The sequence below is a fragment of the Branchiostoma lanceolatum genome, chromosome 6 (genome assembly GCF_035083965.1).
Source record: "Branchiostoma lanceolatum isolate klBraLanc5 chromosome 6, klBraLanc5.hap2, whole genome shotgun sequence".
Taxonomy (NCBI): domain Eukaryota; kingdom Metazoa; phylum Chordata; class Leptocardii; order Amphioxiformes; family Branchiostomatidae; genus Branchiostoma; species Branchiostoma lanceolatum.
This window is the reverse complement of record NC_089727.1, coordinates 2,048,070-2,068,547: the sequence shown is the minus strand read 5'-3', so window position 1 is coordinate 2,068,547 and position 20,478 is coordinate 2,048,070. Positions and strand designations below refer to the sequence as shown.

The 20,478-nt window shown below is 43.2% G+C and overlaps 2 protein-coding genes across 2 annotated transcripts in view; both read right to left on the bottom strand.

The window, feature by feature from the left end:
* Positions 1–5,390: 5,390 nt before the first annotated feature.
* The window catches only part of LOC136437161 (uncharacterized), a 33,335-nt gene continuing 18,247 nt past the window's right edge, over positions 5,391–20,478 (bottom strand). The window contains exons 11-19 of the mRNA XM_066431643.1: positions 17,954–18,095; positions 16,180–16,381; positions 15,364–15,543; positions 14,843–15,117; positions 14,504–14,582; positions 13,914–14,090; positions 13,140–13,320; positions 12,422–12,647; positions 5,391–5,840 (exon numbers count right to left, since the gene is read on the bottom strand). Of these exons, the coding sequence (XP_066287740.1) occupies positions 5,555–5,840; positions 12,422–12,647; positions 13,140–13,320; positions 13,914–14,090; positions 14,504–14,582; positions 14,843–15,117; positions 15,364–15,543; positions 16,180–16,381; positions 17,954–18,095 (1,748 nt within the window). The 3' untranslated portion in view covers positions 5,391–5,554. The remainder of the gene's footprint in view (positions 5,841–12,421; positions 12,648–13,139; positions 13,321–13,913; positions 14,091–14,503; positions 14,583–14,842; positions 15,118–15,363; positions 15,544–16,179; positions 16,382–17,953; positions 18,096–20,478) is intronic.
* LOC136437109 (carboxylesterase 1C-like) lies at positions 6,296–7,805 on the bottom strand. Its single transcript, XM_066431586.1, has 3 exons — positions 7,432–7,805; positions 7,091–7,169; positions 6,296–6,490 (listed from the first exon to the last, which is right to left on the bottom strand). The coding sequence occupies exons 1-3, from the start codon at positions 7,716–7,718 to the stop codon at positions 6,296–6,298; spliced, it is 561 nt and encodes a 186-aa protein (XP_066287683.1). The 5' UTR covers positions 7,719–7,805.

Genomic DNA, 20,478 nt, shown 5'->3' with positions numbered 1-20,478 from the left:
CTTTGTATACGAGATTGGGCTCCCCTCTCCCACCTTTGGTCCAAAAACGCGATTAAGCCTCATAATACTATCTATGTTGAAAATTTTTCACTTGAAGAAAAAAAAGTAAGGAGCTAACCTCTTTGGACCAAAAGACGATTATGCCATTGTTGCTTTATTGTCGAGGCCTGGCTTTAATGAATAAGATGACTATGAGACTGACTAAAAGAAAACTGACGGATAAGACGAGTCCATCCCACACATCTGAGACTTTGGTCAAAAGAGACGATAACGCCTTGCTTACTTTGCGCGTCAAAGTTGTGCTTCAGAGAAGAAGGGCGGTAGAAAGATTACTGATAGCGATCCTGAAGAACTAGAGCCCGTGAGATTTATACCCTTGAAACAGACTGCTGAGAACAAACTGATGGATTAATGGCGCCCCACCCCTTAGTTAAAAGAGACCATTACGCGTTGCTTACTTTTCTATAGGACCTGGCTTTAAGAATGGAATGAAAATAGGTGAGATAGAATACTGAAAACAAATTGGCGGATTTACAAAGAACATGTGCCTAAATTCCATTGGTCAAAGAGCAGACCCGCACTGCGCAGGTTCCAAGTGACGTCAGCACGCACGTACGGAAGCCAGACACTGATGAGGCGAGATAGGCGTGGTTCCTTCCGCCCAGCACGAGAACTAAAATTCTGTCTGAGCTCCTGTAAAATTTATGCTCGCTACCGAAACCTTAGACTGAGCTCCTGCAACATACGGCACATGACAGGTTTGCTGCAGAAATTCTAGTATATTCCTCGGATATACCGTGACTAAAACCTTGCGAAAAACAGGGGACGAAAGTGACTGCGTCTTATGAAATTGTGAATAGGAATAGTCCATTTTTGCAATGGGGTGATTTCGGAATATGCGGAGAATGGATTTGAGGTTGAGATATTCACTGTAATGTCTTCTGACCTCAAAGTACAAATTTTGAGGCAATGCGTATGTTTGCTAGCATACCTTTATCATAGTTTAGTACATAGTCATTGTACAAACGTCAGGGGGTATGTACAGGGGGATTGATATGAAGAGAAAAATTACCAAAGTTTTACATCTTCACAGTTAGATGTCTCCATAAATCTAGGTGCGCATTTCAGCAAAAACTGCACTTTTGTGAAATAATGCCCCCCCCCCCCATTTGCAGTCTGAAGACATTGAACCATTTCCATAATAGTCTATTGCCTTACAGTTTTAGATATGACACGTTTGAACAGCTATAGTTGCTTCTACCTGGTCATACATGTAAGGTTGAAATATCAACCTCTTTCGTGAGATGAATTTATCGGTTTTATCTAACAGAAAATGACCAAAAAGTTGCAGACGCTATTGGTTCTTCTGCTCATAACTTTGAGGGAATTTGGAACAACCGCCGCCTGCAGCAGCAGCTGTTCATCGATCTGCGGCTGCCAAAAGAGAGGCCTCAGCAGTGTGCCCCAGGATCTACCTACAAGCATCACAGCCCTTTATCTACAACAAAATGCCATCACAGCCCTGAATCAGTCTGACACATCAAGGTACACTAAGCTTACAAAACTATTCATCTGGGCAAACAGAATATCTACAATTAATGAGCAAACATTCTCATACCATCCCGTGCTCCAACGTTTGCACCTGGGCGCTAATTGCATAAGTGACCTTCAGCCTGGTACGTTTTCAAATCTACCCCAGCTCAAAGAGTTGTTCCTGGAAAGTAATGAGATAACTGATGTTCAGTCTGGTATATTCTCAAACTTACCCCAGCTGCGAGAGTTGAAACTTTATGGCAACAAGATAACTAACATCGAACCTAGTTCTTTCTCAAATCTACCACAGCTACAAGATTTGTCCCTGGAGAATAACCAGATATCTGAAATTCTGTCTGGGACATTCTCAAATCTACCCCAACTCGAATCATTGTCCTTGAATATTAACAAGATAAAAAACATTCAGTCTGGGGCATTCTCAAATTTACCTCAACTCGAAGAGCTGTTTCTGTCCTATAACCGAATAACAAACATCAAGTCTAGGACATTTCAAATCCTACCAAAGCTCCAAAATCTATATCTGAAAGGAAATGAAATAACCAATATCCACTCTAATGCATTCGTCAATGTAAATAACCTCCGACGTTTCGACTTGGAAAGGAACCGACTCACTGATATCCACCCTGATACATTATTAAATCTATTTCAACTCCATATGTTGGATCTGTCCTCTAACCGAATAACAAACATTCACCCAGACGCATTTTCAGTCCATGCCAAGCTCCACGAGCTGTGTCTCCAGTCAAATAAGATAACTAGTATCCATCCTGACACATTCCTAAATCTATATAATCTGGAACGACTCGACTTGAGAATGAATCAACTAACTCATGTCCAGCCCGCTACATTCTCAAACCCTCCCAAACTCTCGTATCTGTGGCTGAGAGGTAACCCCTGGGAATGCGACTGTAGGATGGTTGGTATCAGGAAGAAGATGAATGATTCCAATGGCCAGAAGCTATGGTCTAACCTTGACATTAGGTGTAAAGGACCCATTAACCTCCATGGAAAGCTTCTCAGAAATGTAAAGCCCGAGCGTCTAATTTGTACCAAGCCAAGGATTGTGAGGTTTGAAAGGAACAATGGCAGCATACTGGTACAGGGTCGGCCTTTCCAGTTGGTCTGTGAAGCTTCAGGTATACCTCAGCCAGACATCACAGTCACCCTCCCATCAGGACTGAATGCAACTGTTGAGTCAGGAGGGAGAGTGATTGTGGGAGTGAATGGTACCATCACCATAACAAATATTACTGCAGCAGATGCTGGTCTCTATACATGTATTGGGGTAAATACTGAAGGTTCCACATCAACAATACTGTTTGTAGAGGTAGAAATGACAACATCAGTACCCATTTGGTACCCATTTACTTCATCTTCAGTGTCAACATCTCCACGGGGCAACACAAAAAGCACCGTTCACATTGTGATTGGTGTAGGTGCATTTGCCGGGTCTCTACTGATGGCTTGTCTTCTCTTTTGTGCATTTTGTTACATGCGAAGGACAAAAAAGGCCCCACTAAACCCAGCACCTGCATCAGTGCATGCACCGGCACATGCACTAAAATCTGTGGAAGCACACAAACCGTTGGCATGCCACGAGCAAGCTAATATCAGCTACGTGGTTAATGATGGTGATGCTCGACAATATATCCATGAAGATGACACTGAAGTAGTGGACGCTGCTAAGCCTGTCTATGAGAAAGATAAGGAGGAGGAAGTTGTATCCGCTACATCTCAGTCTGTCTATGAGAATGACAACGAAGTAGGTGCAGCCGCTACTTTTCAGCCTGTCTTAGAGAATGATAACGAGGAGGAAATAGGAGCCGCTACCTTTCAATCTGTCTATGAGAATGACAATGAAGTACAAGAAACTGCTGCTTCTCAGCACATCTTTGAGAATGATAACGAGTAGGAAACAGTATCCGCTACATTTCAGTCTGTCTATGAGAATGACAATGAAGTAGAAGAAACTGCTGCTTCTCAGTTTATCTTTGAGAATGAAAACGAGGGGGGAATAGTTGCTGCTATTTCTCAATCTGTTTATGAGAATGTCGATGGAGAGGAAGAAGTACGTGATTCTCCTCATGTTGTTCTCGATGATAACGGTGAGGAAGGAGCAGTATCACGTGGTTCTTCTCAGCTCATCCATGACATTGACGATGAAGACTCTACTGCTTTTCAAGTCGTCAATGAGAAGAACGATGAAGATGAAATATGTGATACTTCTCAGGCTATGTATGAGAATAACGATGAGAAAGGAGCAGTATCACATGACTCTTCACAGATCATCTCTGTGAATGACAATGATGATGAGAAAGCAGAAACAGTAGTATTTGCTGAATCTTGTGTCATCTATCAGAATGAAAAAACAGTATTGGGTACCTGTCAGTCCATCTACAAAAGCAACAAAAAACCAGAGTTTGCTTTTTCACAGATCATTCATAGGAATGTCTCCGAAATCACCAATGTGAATGACGACAAGGAGGCAATAGCATCTCCTGCATCTCATATCATCTATGGCAATGAAGATGAAAAAGGAGTGTCGACTACTTGTCAGTTCATTTACAAAAAGGATAATGACGAACCGGAATAAGATTTTCTGTGAATACAAAATACCCTTTGAGAACAACAATTTAGAACTAAGCACCGTTAAAGACCAATGAGGAACCCCAAAAGTAGATGTAAATAATCACTAGCAATATGAAAGGATAGAATACATGCTAAAATGACAGAATCGCACAAATATTAAAAAAAAATTACAACACACTAATGACCGCTAAAGCCCCATTAGACATGGTACCTTATAGCTCAGGAGCAGGCTCTGTCTCCACCCATTTCTACAAAATTGTGTGTTTCACTTGAAATGACATGGGACTGTTTGCACAAATTATTACATTATGTCACTCTACACTTGTGCTTATATACAGACTTATTTCACTTACAACCTTCCTACAAACTGTTAATGGTGGACAGCATCTTAATATTATGTAAAATGCAACTATACTTCCTGGCAATTTAGGCTCTATTGTCAAAAGCTAATCACAAAGACTTCAGAATTCTGCAGAATATTATAAAATATGATATCATTTTGAAACAAAAGATAAGATTTTCAGTAGGAATATTCATATGTGTTTGTTCTGTGAGTCATGATTGAAAGTTCTGTTACTCAACTGTATCATAACCTTAATCTGTATAGAAGGAGTCAATGGATGTAATATCAGTGTGTATATATACTGTGATATATGAATGGTTACATCTAGAGCATTGAAGTTTTTTAAACGTTTAAATTGTTTTGTGAACTGCTGAACTAGACTGAATGGCACTTGTAGTAGCAGTGGTAATAGTTCTGGTATAATATTCATTACATAGATTTGCTTCATCTGTGCGAAGAACATTTTTGTTTTTCAAATTCGACTACCAGTTTACTAGTTGTAGGATTTCAGTAGTATCATCTATAAGAAAACATACTATTAACACATTGTTACATACATGTTCTATACTTCTAATAGTTCTTGCGCTCACGTCAATTCCGAGGTGTACAGAGGACCATACACAGAATTGAGTCATTGCGGCCGAAAACATCTTGAGATCATTGCTCAGCATACTTTTCATTATAATCCCAGTGGGTAAAGTCACTGATTAATATGATAACCTGGTGGGAAGAATCAAAAGATAGCGGTATGATGTTTTGATGGTTCGATGTTGAATAACATGTTTTGTGCAAATGTCTATGTTATTAATCAATATTATTATGCCTTATGTAATTTCAGGAAATTCTTTATTTTGATGTCATTGGTGTCTTATACACTTTAAGTATGCTTTATTGGAATAAAATCACATCATGGTTTGAGGAACATTTTGTGTTAAGACTTTTTATTGCTCAAGCTCAGAAAACTGGTAGTACTGTTGATACAGCACTCCGCCCGAGGGTTTCTGGCGAATGAGATCGATGACGTGGCTTCGGTCAGTAACCTGTCGAACGATGAATGTGACCAGGACTTCAGGCCATCAGATAGGACATAACCAACGTGAACGCCAGAACAGAAAGGCTACACGAAGCCCCGTGAGCCCCAACGTTGAAGCCATCCAGGGCGCGGTGGTTGTGGACGTGCATTCCCAGAAGCCTCGGCACCTCCTCGTTCCAAAACTTCATCCGCGACTCCCGCAGCCTGACGTCAGCAGATGACGTCACGTCCAGCTGGAGGTAGGATTGGGATGAAGAAGTGTAACGCGGCCAGTGGACCATGTTACGCATGCGCGCCGCTCCTGTGGAGTCATTGGGGTCTCTGTAACAAAAAAAAAACAGACGGAGAAAATCCATCTAATTAGCACCTCTTGCATAAAGGAAAAACAGTTGCCATCATTATGTTGACAAAGGCGTAGTAGAATAGTACAATATTGCTTTGCTTAGCTTTTACTTGACTACAACCTTTTAAATCTTCTAGCAAAACTACATTTTTATAACAGTTGTGACTCTTCCAGTCATCAATGATTGTCGTGATTGGATATTCCATAGCTATCGTCGACTTTCGATGGTGTTTTTATACTCAGTTAACAATATATCAAAGAACTCAATGTGGTACACCAGAAGGCGGTTATACCAGCTATATAGATGTAGATACTATCCAATCATACATGAACTTGCTGTTGGCCAGGAAACGTTCCTATCAGCTGCTCACAAAATGTATTGGAAAGAAGTAAACACGACATCTAACATACACAGTATTAAATATCATCAGATTCAGGCGTGTTTTTTTACCAAGTACTGGTCGGCAACCTGTTGTAGATCGTACGGCAGGTAGGTTTCAAACTCAGCCCTGGTCATCCCGTCTGCGTCGATGTAAGGGGACCCTGACGACAGGTAGAACCCAAACTCGTCGTTGTTTGTGCCCAGGAGATAGTCTACCCTGTTGATGAACTTGTGGTTCATCAGGTCCTACAATATAAGCATCATGAATTAGCATGGATGTTTTAGTGCATCAGCGTCGGTGTGGCGCAACGGTTAGAGCGTTCGACTCAGAACAAATAGGTTCCAAGTTCGATGCTCACCTTGCCTCGACGTTGTGCCTTTGGGAAAGGCACTTTACACGACTTTCCCTGGCCTTGGAGTGACGCCTAAAGGTGTGCCAAAAACACACTACGGATTTGGTTGCCGATGTGCCAACATCTAGCACATTCGTAACCAAGAACCGTACAATTTTTTTAGTACATCACGTCATTTAAAATCAACCCACTTTTGTCTAATAAACTAGAGTGGACTGAAGTTTACAGCACATCCAATCCCACTTAAATTACTCCGTGAAAGACCTATCTACATCGGAGCTCATCGACCTTTATTGAACCTGGACGGAGCCGGTACCAACTTTCAACCACCGTCACCAATGACAACGCGGTAATGCAATCAACGGCTAAATCAGGTAAAATATCACCATTGCCATAGGACCAGTTCATGTGCTTAGCAATCTGCACCATCATATTTGATGAACATAGTTCGACACAATAATATGTAGCTGGCACAATAAAGCATTATTCTTACCCAAGGACTTTGCAAGAGGAACCTGCCATCGATGACCACGGACTGAACCATCATCGTTGAGACTTCCTCACGCGGCAACCTGTCAGGAACAACAACATATTCTTAACGTAAGATTGATTGAACAATTACTAATAAGATCACAGGACCTATGGTGTTGGTTTTGTTCGATACTGTAGTGGGTTTAGCATTAAAGGGAACTTTTGTATGTTATGACTGAAATTTTTTCTAAGTCAAGTATACAGATCGACTAAGCAGTGTACTTTACTCTACTGCTGCAGTGGTCTGAACACTCAGCAGCTGCAATTTTTTCTTTGACCATCTCCAAACCAACATGAACATACCCTCTCAGACAGCTCATCATGTCATCGTAGGAGGTAGTGCTGCAGTTCAACTCGCGAGCGAGAGTTTGTGTTTGTATGAGGTCTCCTCTCTGGGTGACGGGAACTCCCGCCACGCCGCTCTGAGAGATGGCCCGGTGGAACAGTCCCGTTGCCATGGGAGACATGACGAGCAGGGAGACGGCCCAGCCTCCAGCTGACTCCCCAAATATGGTGACTCTGTCGGGATCTCCTCCGAAGTTCCGGATGTTGCCTCGTATCCATTTCAGGGACTTAATCTGTGACAGCATAGTGCAGGGTTCGTCAGTCAATAGTGGTAGCTAAATGAAACAACTATCCTGGTCAAATTCAAGATTGAGGATGATTGATAAGACTATCAGGAAATGCTACATGTAACTAACACACACACACACACACACACACACACAGACACACACACACACACACACACAAACAGACAAACATATTACCTCACTCCCTTGAGGCGAAGTTATTAATAATAAAACTTGAGAGAACTTGTGCTAGAAGGGGACAGTCTAACCATGTCTAGGAGACCAAAGTTGCCCGGTGCGTCATCGTCCCGGATCGGCAGGAAGCCCAGGTTACCCAGACGGTAGTTTACGGTTACCATGACGACGTTATGGAGTGACGTGGGGATCTCAGCCGGGTAGCCTGCGCCAGTGCCATAGAGCCAGCCTCCGCCAAGAAACCACACCATCACCTGAAGCAGATGGTACACATGCATATCCATTGAAGATGCAGTGAAAAGATTCTATCTCATTGTCTGATGTGATCAACTAGTCGAGAAAACATAACTTCGCTTGGCAAGCAATGTGAACTGTCTCTGCCCGAATAGATGTTAATGACTCTCTCATGAATTCACGCCGTCATATCCATACCTGCCTTTATCTTTAGTCTTTATTTATTCAATCAACATTACAGAAATAACAATATTATAATATACTTCTGAATTACATCTCACGGGCATATAAGCAGGCAAACATTAAAATGCCATCAAATTTGTAACAGTAAAAATCTGTAGTTGACCTCAGTGCACAACTCATTACCTTAATACATACCAGGGCATATTTTACGCCAAAAATAATTACTCAAGCAACTGGATAAAATTTTGAAACAGTCAGACGTTTCAGACAGCATCCACTGTCTTTCGTCAGTGACTGTCTCATGAATTCACTGACGAAAGACAGTGGATGCTGTCTGGAACGTCTGACTGTCTGAAACGTCTGACAGTTTCACAATCTTATCCAGTTGCTTGAGTAATTATTTTTGGCGTATCTCACTACCTGGATGTCTAACTTTCATCAACGGATCAGGGTATATTTTACTCAGTATAACAAAGGCGCGCGCGGCAGGATATCGTACCGGCAGGTTGGCAGTGGCGGAAACGTTTGGAGTGAACACGTTCAGGAACAGGCAATCCTCGCTGCTGGAGTTACTGCGGAACCCCAGGACCTCGGCGTAGATCGGATGAGGCAGCGGTCTGTTGGCATCTGGACCCGAACTCCGTGACGTCACGGACACCTGTCCAGCTGCCCGGGTCCTGGGGAGGGCGCCACCTAGCGGTGCGAAGGATATTTAGGTCAAAGGTTACTATTACACGCAGGCGCATAAGGTTCCAGCCTTTTTCAAGGTCGCAGAACACAGTATTTCTCGACGGGTACAAAATGTAGTGCGGCCCAAACTCTTGAAGACTGGGTAGAGAGTCGCATGTGAGAGGCAACCATGTGTAAACTGTGCTGCGTGGTATAGAAATATGTCGGCTTTTAGACTGTAGGATTTGGATGGTGGACCTTTTCCGCTTTGTGTATAAAGACGCCTTCTTATGCAGCTGCCTCCCATGGTGAGTCGGCTGCAGTTCCGTGACCTCTCGCAGAGCGCTGTTTCAAAGTGGGCGCGAGGAGCATATACTCTGACAGATTTTTTTTTGTTTTTGAATTATTTGTAGGTTGTACCCTTTTCTCCAACATACCCGTTTTTCGTATTTCTCAAGTGCACCCCACTATAATTTTTACTGCATCGAAGCCAGCGACCTTGTGGCCCTTAACTATAGAAATCCACATGGGCCGAAAACTGTGTTCTCCTACCTTAAAACTTGCACAAATCATTTTGTTGGAAAATGTCGGCATCTTATATGAATGAGACATTACATATTTAAGTATGGACTTAAAGATGTTTTATGTTGTCGTCCTGTTCCGCCGTATAATAAATGTTTGAATTTGACGTTTTGGACACATGATGTATTTGGTCTACTGCATGGGCCGAGATGTTATGGCCTGAAATGTTCATGGATGAGATTATGTAATTTTCCGATCACTTAGGAATTCCCGATTTTTACATTATCTTGAATACAGATTTCAGAAGAACAAGGCGAGACAGACACAGGGGAAGGACCAGCAGGCTATAGCCCTTTGCCCTTCAAAAGGAACCTTTGTGTCACCCGCGCTGTGTAAACTCTGACCTCTCGCTGTTAGTACTGTAAAAACTGTTATCTTAGTGCTTGCAAAATGTAAATATGTGTGGTCGGGTATTTAATGTACTCGAGATATGCCCTTAAAGGGTTCTCAATCATACATCCATCATAAGGACGTCTCTAAATGAAGCTAGCTACTCATTACCTTCGCCAACGAAGAAGGTTATGCATAGGGTAGCGTTTGTCTGTATGTGTATGCAAATCGAGAAGGTTTGGATGGATTGCCTTGATATTTGATGAGGCCTAGAAATAATTATATTTTGGGTACCCTAGCAGCTTGATACGGTACTGCAGCGGAACGTCCTGTTTTGATGTTCTCTCTGGAGTGATGGAATACGAGGCTTCGCGGCAAGTGCCTTTCTCAAGGGCACAATATTTGGGCATGTCAGGGATATGATCCCAGGACCTCCCGCTTTTGGATCAAACTCGTAACCATTTGGCGATGCTACACTTATGTATTGACAGTTCATTCAAACTATCACATATTCATTTGATTCTTATAGTATTATTCAACGCGACTATGTAATTAAAATGATAATAAGTAAATAGTCCATTTGTTCTTTCCTTTCTCAACCTAACACCTTCCTGAGGTCCCCCACAGGCGGAGCGGCGTAAGGAATCCCCTTGAAGGTGAAGACGCGGTCAAAGACGGCATTTCCGACAACAGAGGAGGTCAGGAACTCTGAACCTCTCACGTCGCCATGGGTGGTGGAGACAACAGCGGCATCTAAAGTAGCGATACTGAGAATGTTTGTCCATTTCGTCTGCTTGAGGATTACCGATCAATCTGATGACTCTCCCAAACGACTTTTGCTTTGTACTATGACATGAAAATATTGAATAATCATAATCCCCGAGCAGTGAATGGCGGTCAGAGACGCAAGCCGGTATTCCAAAAACGGAATGATCTTCCACCCAACATCCGCTTGGAGATCAGGCTATTCGTACTGAGATTTGTATTGAGTAGAAGGATCAAAACACAAATACACACGATAAGCTAATGTCACGTTGTTTGTACCGTGCATGATTTGTGTACGGAGGAGCTGATCACGACCCCCCCTCCCAACGTACAGCATATTCCAAGATCCAAAGGTCAGAGGTGAACCTCAAAACTATAATCTTAACTGAACCACCTGTAAGATTGAGAACGACGATGAGCGCTGTGAAGACGACAAACCCACGGAGGTCCCGAGAGTTGCGGTTAAAGCCGGCCATCTTGGCTAGAACGATCTTTACACAACAAGCTACACTCCCCTTCTCAAGTACCCTTCTAAGTGCGTAGCTCTTTCAATGCCAATCGTGCTCTGCGCGTCGCTAAAAAAAGCTCAGAAAACAAGTTGTGTTGAAAGGTCAACAACCGACAGGTCATGTACGTGACCTGTCGGCTGGCGGAACCGCCAAATATGGTTTGCTATATTGAGGCAAAGCTGAATGACATCATATGTTCAAATCCTCATCTGACGTGATAATACATTTACATATGGTAACTCAGGGTATTTTCAAACAAGTCAGAAGTTCATATACTTTAGAGTATGGACATACGTTTTCTGTAGATTGTGATATATGAATGATTCGAACAGTCATAATATTGAATGCAATGTATAAATCTACACTATGGCACAAACGGTCGCGATTTAGGTCTATAACTTAAACATTGTAGTATGATATCTTAACAATGATAACGTCATGTCTTTTGTGCTATCTTAAGTATGCTTTGGTGGAAAAAAATCACATCCTTCAGGAACATTCTTTGTTAAGACTTTTATTCGCCCGACTCAGAATATTCAAACTGGCAGTACTGCTGATGCAACGTAACACCACACCCGAGGGTTTCTGGCGGATGACAACGATGGTGCTGCCGTTAACCTGCCGAACGACGATTGTGACCAGGGCCTCAGACCAACTGATGGTACAAAACCAACGTGAACGCCAGGACAGAAAGGCTACGTGAAGCCCCCTGAGTCCCAGCGTTGAAGCCAGCCCTGGCGCGGTGGTTGTGGACGTGCATTCCCAGAAGCCTCGGCACCTCCTCGTTCCAAAACTTCATCCGGGACTCCCGCAGCCTGACGTCTGCAGATGACGTCACGTCCAGCTGGAGGTATTCTTGGGATGAAGAAGTGTAACGAGGCCAGTGGACCATGTCACGCATGCGCGCCGCTCCTGTGGGGTCATTGGGGTCTCTGTAAAAAAAAGCAGACGGAGAAAATCCATCTAATTAGCACCGCTTGCATAAAGAAAAAAACACTTGTCATCATTATGTTGACAAAGGCGTAGTAGAATAGTACAATATTGCTTTGCTTTACTTGACTACAACCTTTTAAATCTTCTAGCAAAACTACATTTATATAACAGTTGTGACTCTTCCAGTCATCAATGATTGTCGTGATTGGATATTCCATAGCTATCGTCGACTTTCGATGGTGTTTTTATACTCAGTTAACAATATATCAAAGAACTCCATATGTATTTCGTTTGAATTGTTCAAACGATGTATCCACCCACCCGTTAGTGGCGAAGTTGACCCAGTACGCCATCATGTCCAGACTCAGGTCTCTCTCCTCCTGGGTGAAGCTGTACTTCCAGTACGAACCCTTCTCATCGCGCAGGAGAGGGATGCCGAACACGAGGAACAGATCGTCACCGTGGTCAACTCCTACATACGGCGGGCGGAAGGAGAAAACCGAGGCGCTGTGCTGCAGCTCGTACTGGTAAACTCGGCTGCGCGGGGCTGCGTAGAGAAACAAGTCCATATCAAAGTTTTGGTATAAAACCTGGTTTTACAGTCCTATTCTTAGTCACTGACGAAACACAGCGGATGCTGTCTGAAACGTCTGTTTCAAAATGTTACCCAGTTGCTTGAGTAACTGTTTTCGGCGAATTCCAAATTAGAATTTCCGCCTGTTTCCAACATGTAAAATTACTACTTTTTTTACTGCAACAAACAGTACGATACTGGAGCGGAGCCCCACTCTTTCCGATAAGTGTGGTGGGCTCTTCAACATGGTCGAGGTGCTGAATTCCTCAAACACGGGACTTCTGGCTATACGTCCCATCATTGAAGACGTAAACGTATGACTTTCTTACCCTCCCGACAGGGTCCTCTCTGATCATTTATAACAAATATGCGGATTACATGGAGTCAGATGATCGCCCTTTCGAATTCACCACCTGAGCGAGAGCATATTTTCTCTTTTACCACACGAATATGAGGCTTTCGTACCCTCCCACGCTATGGCCGGTATGCCTGACTCGGCCTTAGCCATCATGACTGTCGGTGCGGTGAACCACGCGTCCATCAGGAGTTTTAGGTACTGGTCGCGCAGGTAGATCGGATCGTCCGCCATGCCGGGGTCCAGGTACTCGTCCATCACAGGCTGTAGAATCGTGTCAACACTACCGCCCTGTGGAATAACACAGGCAAAGGAGTTTGGTTAAGAGGCGACACGGGCTCCAGGATGTTCACATGATTGGCTTCACAAAAACCACCGGAAGTAATAATGGTTACAAGTTCTATCATTTACAGCTAAGATTCAGTTTTCACATTGTCTCTGCATGCCGCAGGTAGAAACAAACTAGCACCTCATAAGCTGGTGTGTTATGTTGAATAGCGGTTATACCAGCTATATAGACACAGATATCATCCAATTAACTTCTTATTGGCCAGAAAAGTTTCATATCAACTGTGCACAAAATGTATTGAAAAAAAAGTAAACGCGACTTCTAACAGTTTAAATATCTTTATGTCGTGTGGCGTAACGTCAGTGGTCCCCAGTTCGAATCCCCTAGCTCCACCGATGTTGTACCCTTGGGAAAAAGCACTTTACACGACTTTCCTCACTCCACCGAAGTATAAAAACGGGTATATATTACATGTGTGGGTCACGACACCAGCAATAACTTTCTGTGTCCCACGTGCATTGCACAGTTGCAATTCTAATCAAATTTAAAATTAGAAAATATAGATTCGGGTTATCAACTTGTCTTTTATAATTACCAGGTACTGGTCGGCAATCTGTTGTAGATCGTACGGCAGGTAGGTTTCAAACTCGGCCCTGGTCATCCCGTCTGCGTCGATGTACGGGTACTCTGATGACAGGTAGAACCCGAACTCGTCGTTGTTTGTGCCCAGGAGATAGTCTACCCTGTTGATGAACTTGTGGTTCATCAGGTCCTATGATATAAACATCATGAATTAGCATTGAAGTTTTGGTACATCACGTTATTTTGAATATCCACTTCTTTCTAATAGAATAGAGTGGACTGAAGTGTCGAATCCCCATTGCATATCATTTCATTCGACAACGTCAATGTATTAGACACTGCAGATTACTTCGTGAAAGACCTACCTACATCACGGTCAATCGACCTTTTTTGAACCTGGACGGGGGCCGGTACCGACTTCTACCCACCATCACCCATGCCAAGGCGGCAATGCAATCAACGACATAAACAAAAACATATAGTACAATACCGCCATTGCCATAGGACCAATTTATGTGCTTAGTAATCTGGACCATCATACATAATGAACATCATGGCTTGACACATGAGTGTGTACACGGTACAAGAAAGCATCATTCTTACCCAAGGACTTTGCAAGAGGAACCTGCGATCGATGACCACGGTGGGAATCATCATAGTTGATACGTCCTCAGTCGGCAACCTGTCAGGAACAAACAATGTTTCTCCGCGTCAGCTTGATTGAATAATCAATATTAAGATCACAAGACCTATAACACTAGTTTTGTTCTATAATGTAGTGGTTTTAGCATTAAAATGAACTTTTGCATTATTTCTTCTAAGTCAAGTATCCATATCGACTTATCATTCCACTGCAACTGTGCTCTACTGCTGCAGTGGTCTGAACGCTCTACAGCTGCTATCTTTCTTAAACCCTCTCCAAATAAACCAACGTGAACATACCCTCTCAGACAGCTCATCATGTCATCATAGAAAGCCGTGCTACAGTTCACGCTAAGAGCGAGAGATTCTGTTTGTGTGAGGTCTCCTCTCTGGGTGACTGGAACTCCCGCCACGCCGCTCTGAGAGATGGCCCGGTGGAACAGTCCCGTTGCCATGGGAGACATGACGAGCAGGGAGACGGCCCAGCCTCCAGCCGACTCCCCAAATATGGTGACTCTGTCGGGATCTCCTCCGAAGTTCCGGATGTTGCTTCGTACCCACTCCAGTGACTTTATCTGTGACAGGACAATGTTGGGTTTATCAGTCAAGAGCGATAGCTGACTGAGACAACTATTCTGGTCTAATCAAAGGTGAATGACAAGACCGCAATGTGTATATTACGAACTCCAGAGACACAGACAGACATAACGACAGACAACACACAGACAGACAGACAGACAAGGCAAGGCATCTCTTCACTAATGTGAAGTGACAAAGAAATGAAACTTGTGAGAACTTTTGTTAGAAGAGAATAGTCTTACCATGTCCAGGAGACCAAAGTTGCCCGGTGCGTCGAAGTCCCTGGTCGGCAGGAAGCCCAGGTTACCCAGGCGGTAGTTTACAGTTACCATGACGACGTTATGGAGTGACGTAGGGATCTCTGCCGGGTAGCCTGCGCCACTGCCACCGAGCCAACCTCCGCCGTGGAACCACACCATCACCTGAAACAAATGGTACACAAACAGACCTACAAAAAACTGTTTTTCTGTTAACAACGGCCAATGAATATATGTGCAAATGGCTGAATAAAGGTTCCAAACGTGAACTATGCGGCTCCAGATGTCTTACTGAAGGACGATTGCGGTGCGAAAGATGTCGGTTAGCTTGAGTGCCTCCTTCCCCAATTCCAACGGCCAATGAATATATCTCTCAAAAAGTAGGTAATTTCATATCCAACTGCACACAAAAAAGAAATCGAACCCAATAGCAACTGTTTAGATCAGAAGTAGCGCTAGTTCACGACTTTAATTTTACTTTGTGTTTATTTTATTACTGTGTACTTATTATTGTCACTATCTCATTTCTATGTATTCTTGCGATTAGCTTCCAGGCATGAATTTGCAATAAAGTTATCATTATATGTCCATCGAAGATACAATGAAGAGGGCATGTGTGCGTTTTGGCATCATCTGATCAACGAAGGCAAGAAAACATAAACGTGCTTGGGAAGCAATGAATGTTTATGACTCTCTTTTTCTGTCTCTCTCCCTCTCTTGCTATCCTGGTCAACATCGCATTATGAACTCATAACATCGGGGGACACCTTTAGCACTATCATAACTACAAGGATATCTCACAGGCAGGTTGGCAGTGTCGGAAACGTTTGGGGTGTACACGTTCAGGAACAGGCAGTCCTCGCTGCTGGAGTTACTGCGGAACCCCAGGACCTCGCTGTAGATCGGATGATGCAGCGGGAACTCGATCTGTGGGCATCTGGACCCGAACTCTGTGACGTCACGGACACCTGTCCAGCTGGCCGGGTCCTGGGGAGGGCGCCACCTAGCGGTGCGAAGGATATTTAGGTCAAAGGTCACTATAACACACAGGCGCATAGGGCCCCAGCCTATTTAAGATTTGTACAAATCCTTTTGCTGGAAAATGTTTGCATCTTATATGAATGAGACATTTTTTCATGTTGTCGTGCTGTTCTGCCGTTTAGAAAATGTTAAATTCTTACGTTTAGGACACATGATATATTGCATGGGTTGAGTTGTTATAGCCTGAAATGTCCATGGATGAGGTTATGTAATTTTCCGATCACTTAGGAATTCTAGATTCTTACATTATCTTGAATACAGATTTCAATTATTGTCCTTTGCCCTTCAAAAGGAACCTCTGTGTCACCCGCGCTGTGCAAATGCTGACTCTGACCTCTCGCTGTTAGTACTGTAAATACTGTTATCTTAGTGCTTGCAAAATGTAAATATGTGTGGTCGGGCCTTAATGTACTCGAGATATGCCCTAAAAGGGTTCTCAATTATACATCCATCATAAGGACGTCTCTAACTGAAGCTAGCTACTCATTACCTTCGCCGAGAAGGTTATGCAAAGGGGAGCGTTTGTGTGTGTGTGTGTAACGTAACATGACCTATTTACGTGCAGAACCTATTTACGTCCAGTTTGGCTCATGTCCACATGTCGCGGTGTATTATGCCAAAGCCTGTTCTCATGAGCAATAAAGAACATCATAAGTGTGATCCTGAGCCATCTCTTTAATTTTTGCACAGCAAAACATAATGGCCATACGTTTACCACGTGAACGCCAAGTGCCGCGCATGTGGGGGAAATTTACAGATGAACATTTTTTTTCCATCGCGTTAAGCAAGTGGCCGGACAGACATAGTGATTTTACTATCATTTGTCTGCAGAATACTTTGGACAGTTACTGTGCATTTTTCTGGTCTATGTTCTTCAAGCATAGCGCTAGAAGGGAAAATATTCAGAAGTGGACGATAATGGGTTACCCTAGCACAATTCTTCATCATATACCTCAGTATAAATACATGCTCGCACGGCGTTACACAGGTGGAGAAAAACTTACAGACCATGCATTTTCTTTTTAGAAGAGCTGATATTTCTGCCCATGGGTTTGAAATTTGGCTCTGTCCGCGCGGTTTTAAGATAAATACGTTTTGAATAAATCGGACGTTAATTGGTCATGTTACGTTAACTCGAGAAGGTTTGGATGGATTGCCTTGATATTTGGTAGGTGGGTAGGTCTTGATGAGGCCTAGAAATAATTTGATTTTGGGTGCCCTAGCAGCTTGATACGGTACTGCAGCGGAACGTCCTGTTTTGATGTTTTCTCTGGAGTGATGGAATACGAGGGTTCGCGGCAAGTGCCTTTCCCAAGGGCGCAATATTGGGACCGGACAGGGATATGATCCCAGGACCTCCCGCTTTTGGATCAAACTCGTAACCATTTGGCGATGCTACACTTATGTGTTGACAGTCATTCAAACTATCTCATATTCATTTGATTCTTATTGTATTATTCAACGCGAATATGTAACTGAAATGATAATAAGTAAATAGCCCATTTGTTCTTTCCTTTCTCAACCTAACACCTACCTGAGGTCCCCCACGGGCGGAGCGGCGTAAGGAATCCCCTTGAAGGTGAAGACGCGGTCAAAGACGGCATTTCCGACAACAGAGGCGGTCAGGAACTCCGAACCTCTCACGTCACCATGGGTGGTGGACACAACAGCGGCATCTGGAACAATTGTCCATAAGGTCAACTTTTCTTGTCATGAAAGACGCTCAAAGTTATGGCTACACAGTGGTTTCAATTGTTTGCGTTTTCAACTCATCAAAAATAAATGAACATGAAAAAAACACATTTCTGTAGCTATGTTTTCTCAACCTTGCTAGCGGAAAACTGTGTCAAAGGTTACTGTACATGCAGTCGGACATCCAGAATAACGCAACATTTCACCCTCGCGTAGTCTTTAGCTTCTAAATCGGACTGGAAGACGTACTAGTCCTGTTGAATATCTAGTCCTCTTCAAGCCATGTAAGCGGTCCTGTAATGTTGATGAACTTCGCTCTAGGGAAAGTCACAAGGTTTAAAGAAATTTATATTTGATAGCCTGACCAAATCGTGCCCTAGCGGTCGGCCCGACGAATACAGCCCGGGGTAGGGGGTCATTAACCTCCGCCAGCTAGAGATTGTGAAAAACACAGGCTACATGGGCTAAAAGGTTACTGTGCAGTAACGTCTTGCGTGCATTACGTAACCTACCACCTTCTCAGGTTACTGTGCAGTAACGTCTTGCGTGCATTACGCAACCTACCACCTTCTCGCGCGAAGTCCTAAATCAGACTGGAAGAAATAGTCTTTTTGAATAATTAGTGTTTTTCAAGTCACGTGATGTTGATGAACCTAGTTCTCGGGAACACGTCACAAATTTTGAAGAAATATGAGTGGTCTCAGTTTGATCGAGACATCTGGGCCAACCTAAATGCCTCGTATGTCGGACGGCACGGGAGCCCCTAAGTCAAAAGTCTAAGTCTAAGTCTCAAGTAGTCGGGACTGTTTTTTCCCTCGCTTGTAAAAATCAATAAGTGACACTGTATGCAGAAAACCAAAACCAACCTTACCAGATCCACCTGTTAGAACCAGGATCACTGCTGTGAAGACGACAAACGCACAAAGAGCTCGAGAGGTTCGGTTCCAGCCCGCCATCTCGATTAGAATGTTCTTAGGTGCTTCACACGAGAACAACACGACCTTAGTCTGATACCGTCGTGACTAATAAGTGCATTCTTGCAAAAAAGTAAATTCAACCTCACCTGATCCACCTATTAGAACCAGGATCAAGACAACAAACGCACAGAGAGCTTGAGAGGTACGGTACCAGCCGGACATCTTGACTGGAATGTTTGAAGGTGTTTCGCAAGAACAACACGACCTTTGTGCCACTTGACCACTAGTGGCTGTTTTTTTCGTTACATCATGCACACAGTCCAATGACTTTGCAATTTCTGTCGCCAAATCTCCAAGCAGATGTTAAGATGGAAAATCATGACGTAAGGAGTACCAAGGTTTGTGAGTCAGGAAAATGGGACTGGATCCGAACGCGACTACACACGATATTCCACTGATCCAAGGTCTGAATGTGTTTGTCTGATGCAATTTCTGTCACCGAATCTTCAAGCAGATGTTGGGATTAAAGATTGTAACGTAACGACTGTTTGAAGGTTTTTGAGCCAGAGAACTGTCAACAAATGCCACGACATTCCCACAGTGTCTGGTTGCCTTTCAGATTATCTGTCACCCAGAACCAGGCCTTCATATGTTGTCTGACAGGACTACAGCATCTCACAGAAGCCGAATGTATCATAGGCTTCTTTCGTTTAAGCACATGCCTTTCCATCGAGGTAGCTAGTAGTAGTATCAGTGCTGCATTCTCCTACGCAGAGCCAACCCTGCGTCCTAGATATCCTTGGATTCGACTCTGCATTTTCAATATCAGTTTTTACTTCTTGGGCGTCTTGGCCAGCCGGTTGTAAAAGCAGAGTCGAACCCAGATAGCTTCCTTAGCTCATTCTACCCGTCTGGCTTTTTTTCCAATGACTCATCAGTTCTATTGCACTCGATTTCTATTATTATCAGCCCCTTACAGCGCCCTGAGTGCAATAGACTTATAGAACGCAGGTCTGGCTCTGTGTAACGTAGGAGAGGGCTTTGCTGCGGCTAACGTTCTCAGCTAAGCACAAAGGGTCAGCCCTATACTGTAGCAAATACAGTACAGCTGAAACGCATGTATGAGACTCTACTTAGTCTTAGATTTATTGACATTTATCTCAACATAAACACAACGTCTAAATCAATGCTAGGTAAAAACGATTACGTATATATAGTACGGTTACTAATATATTAGTATGATTTTGTGGAATTAGATCACAAGGATCATTTTTTTGTTAAGGCATTTTATTGGTAATTTTATTGATCATTATTCACCAACAGTGACAGATACAAAGTATGGTAATTTTTGCTGCTTACAACAATTCTCGAAAACTTACATACTCTACAAAAGAATTTACTATGGGATGAGAACGAAAAAATATATGCAACTTGTACAGGTTTTGGTGTA

Excerpts from the sequence above, each read along its gene's own strand:
- LOC136437109 (XM_066431586.1), bottom strand. The coding sequence starts at position 7,718 with ATGCTGTCACAGATTAAGTCCCTGAAATGGATACGAGGCAACATCCGG. Across the intron at positions 7,170-7,431 it reads ATGATGAGCTGTCTGAGAGG|GTTGCCGCGTGAGGAAGTCT; the intron begins GTATGTTCATGT and ends TGTTCCTGACAG. Across the intron at positions 6,491-7,090 it reads TCCTCTTGCAAAGTCCTTGG|GACCTGATGAACCACAAGTT; the intron begins GTAAGAATAATG and ends CTTATATTGTAG.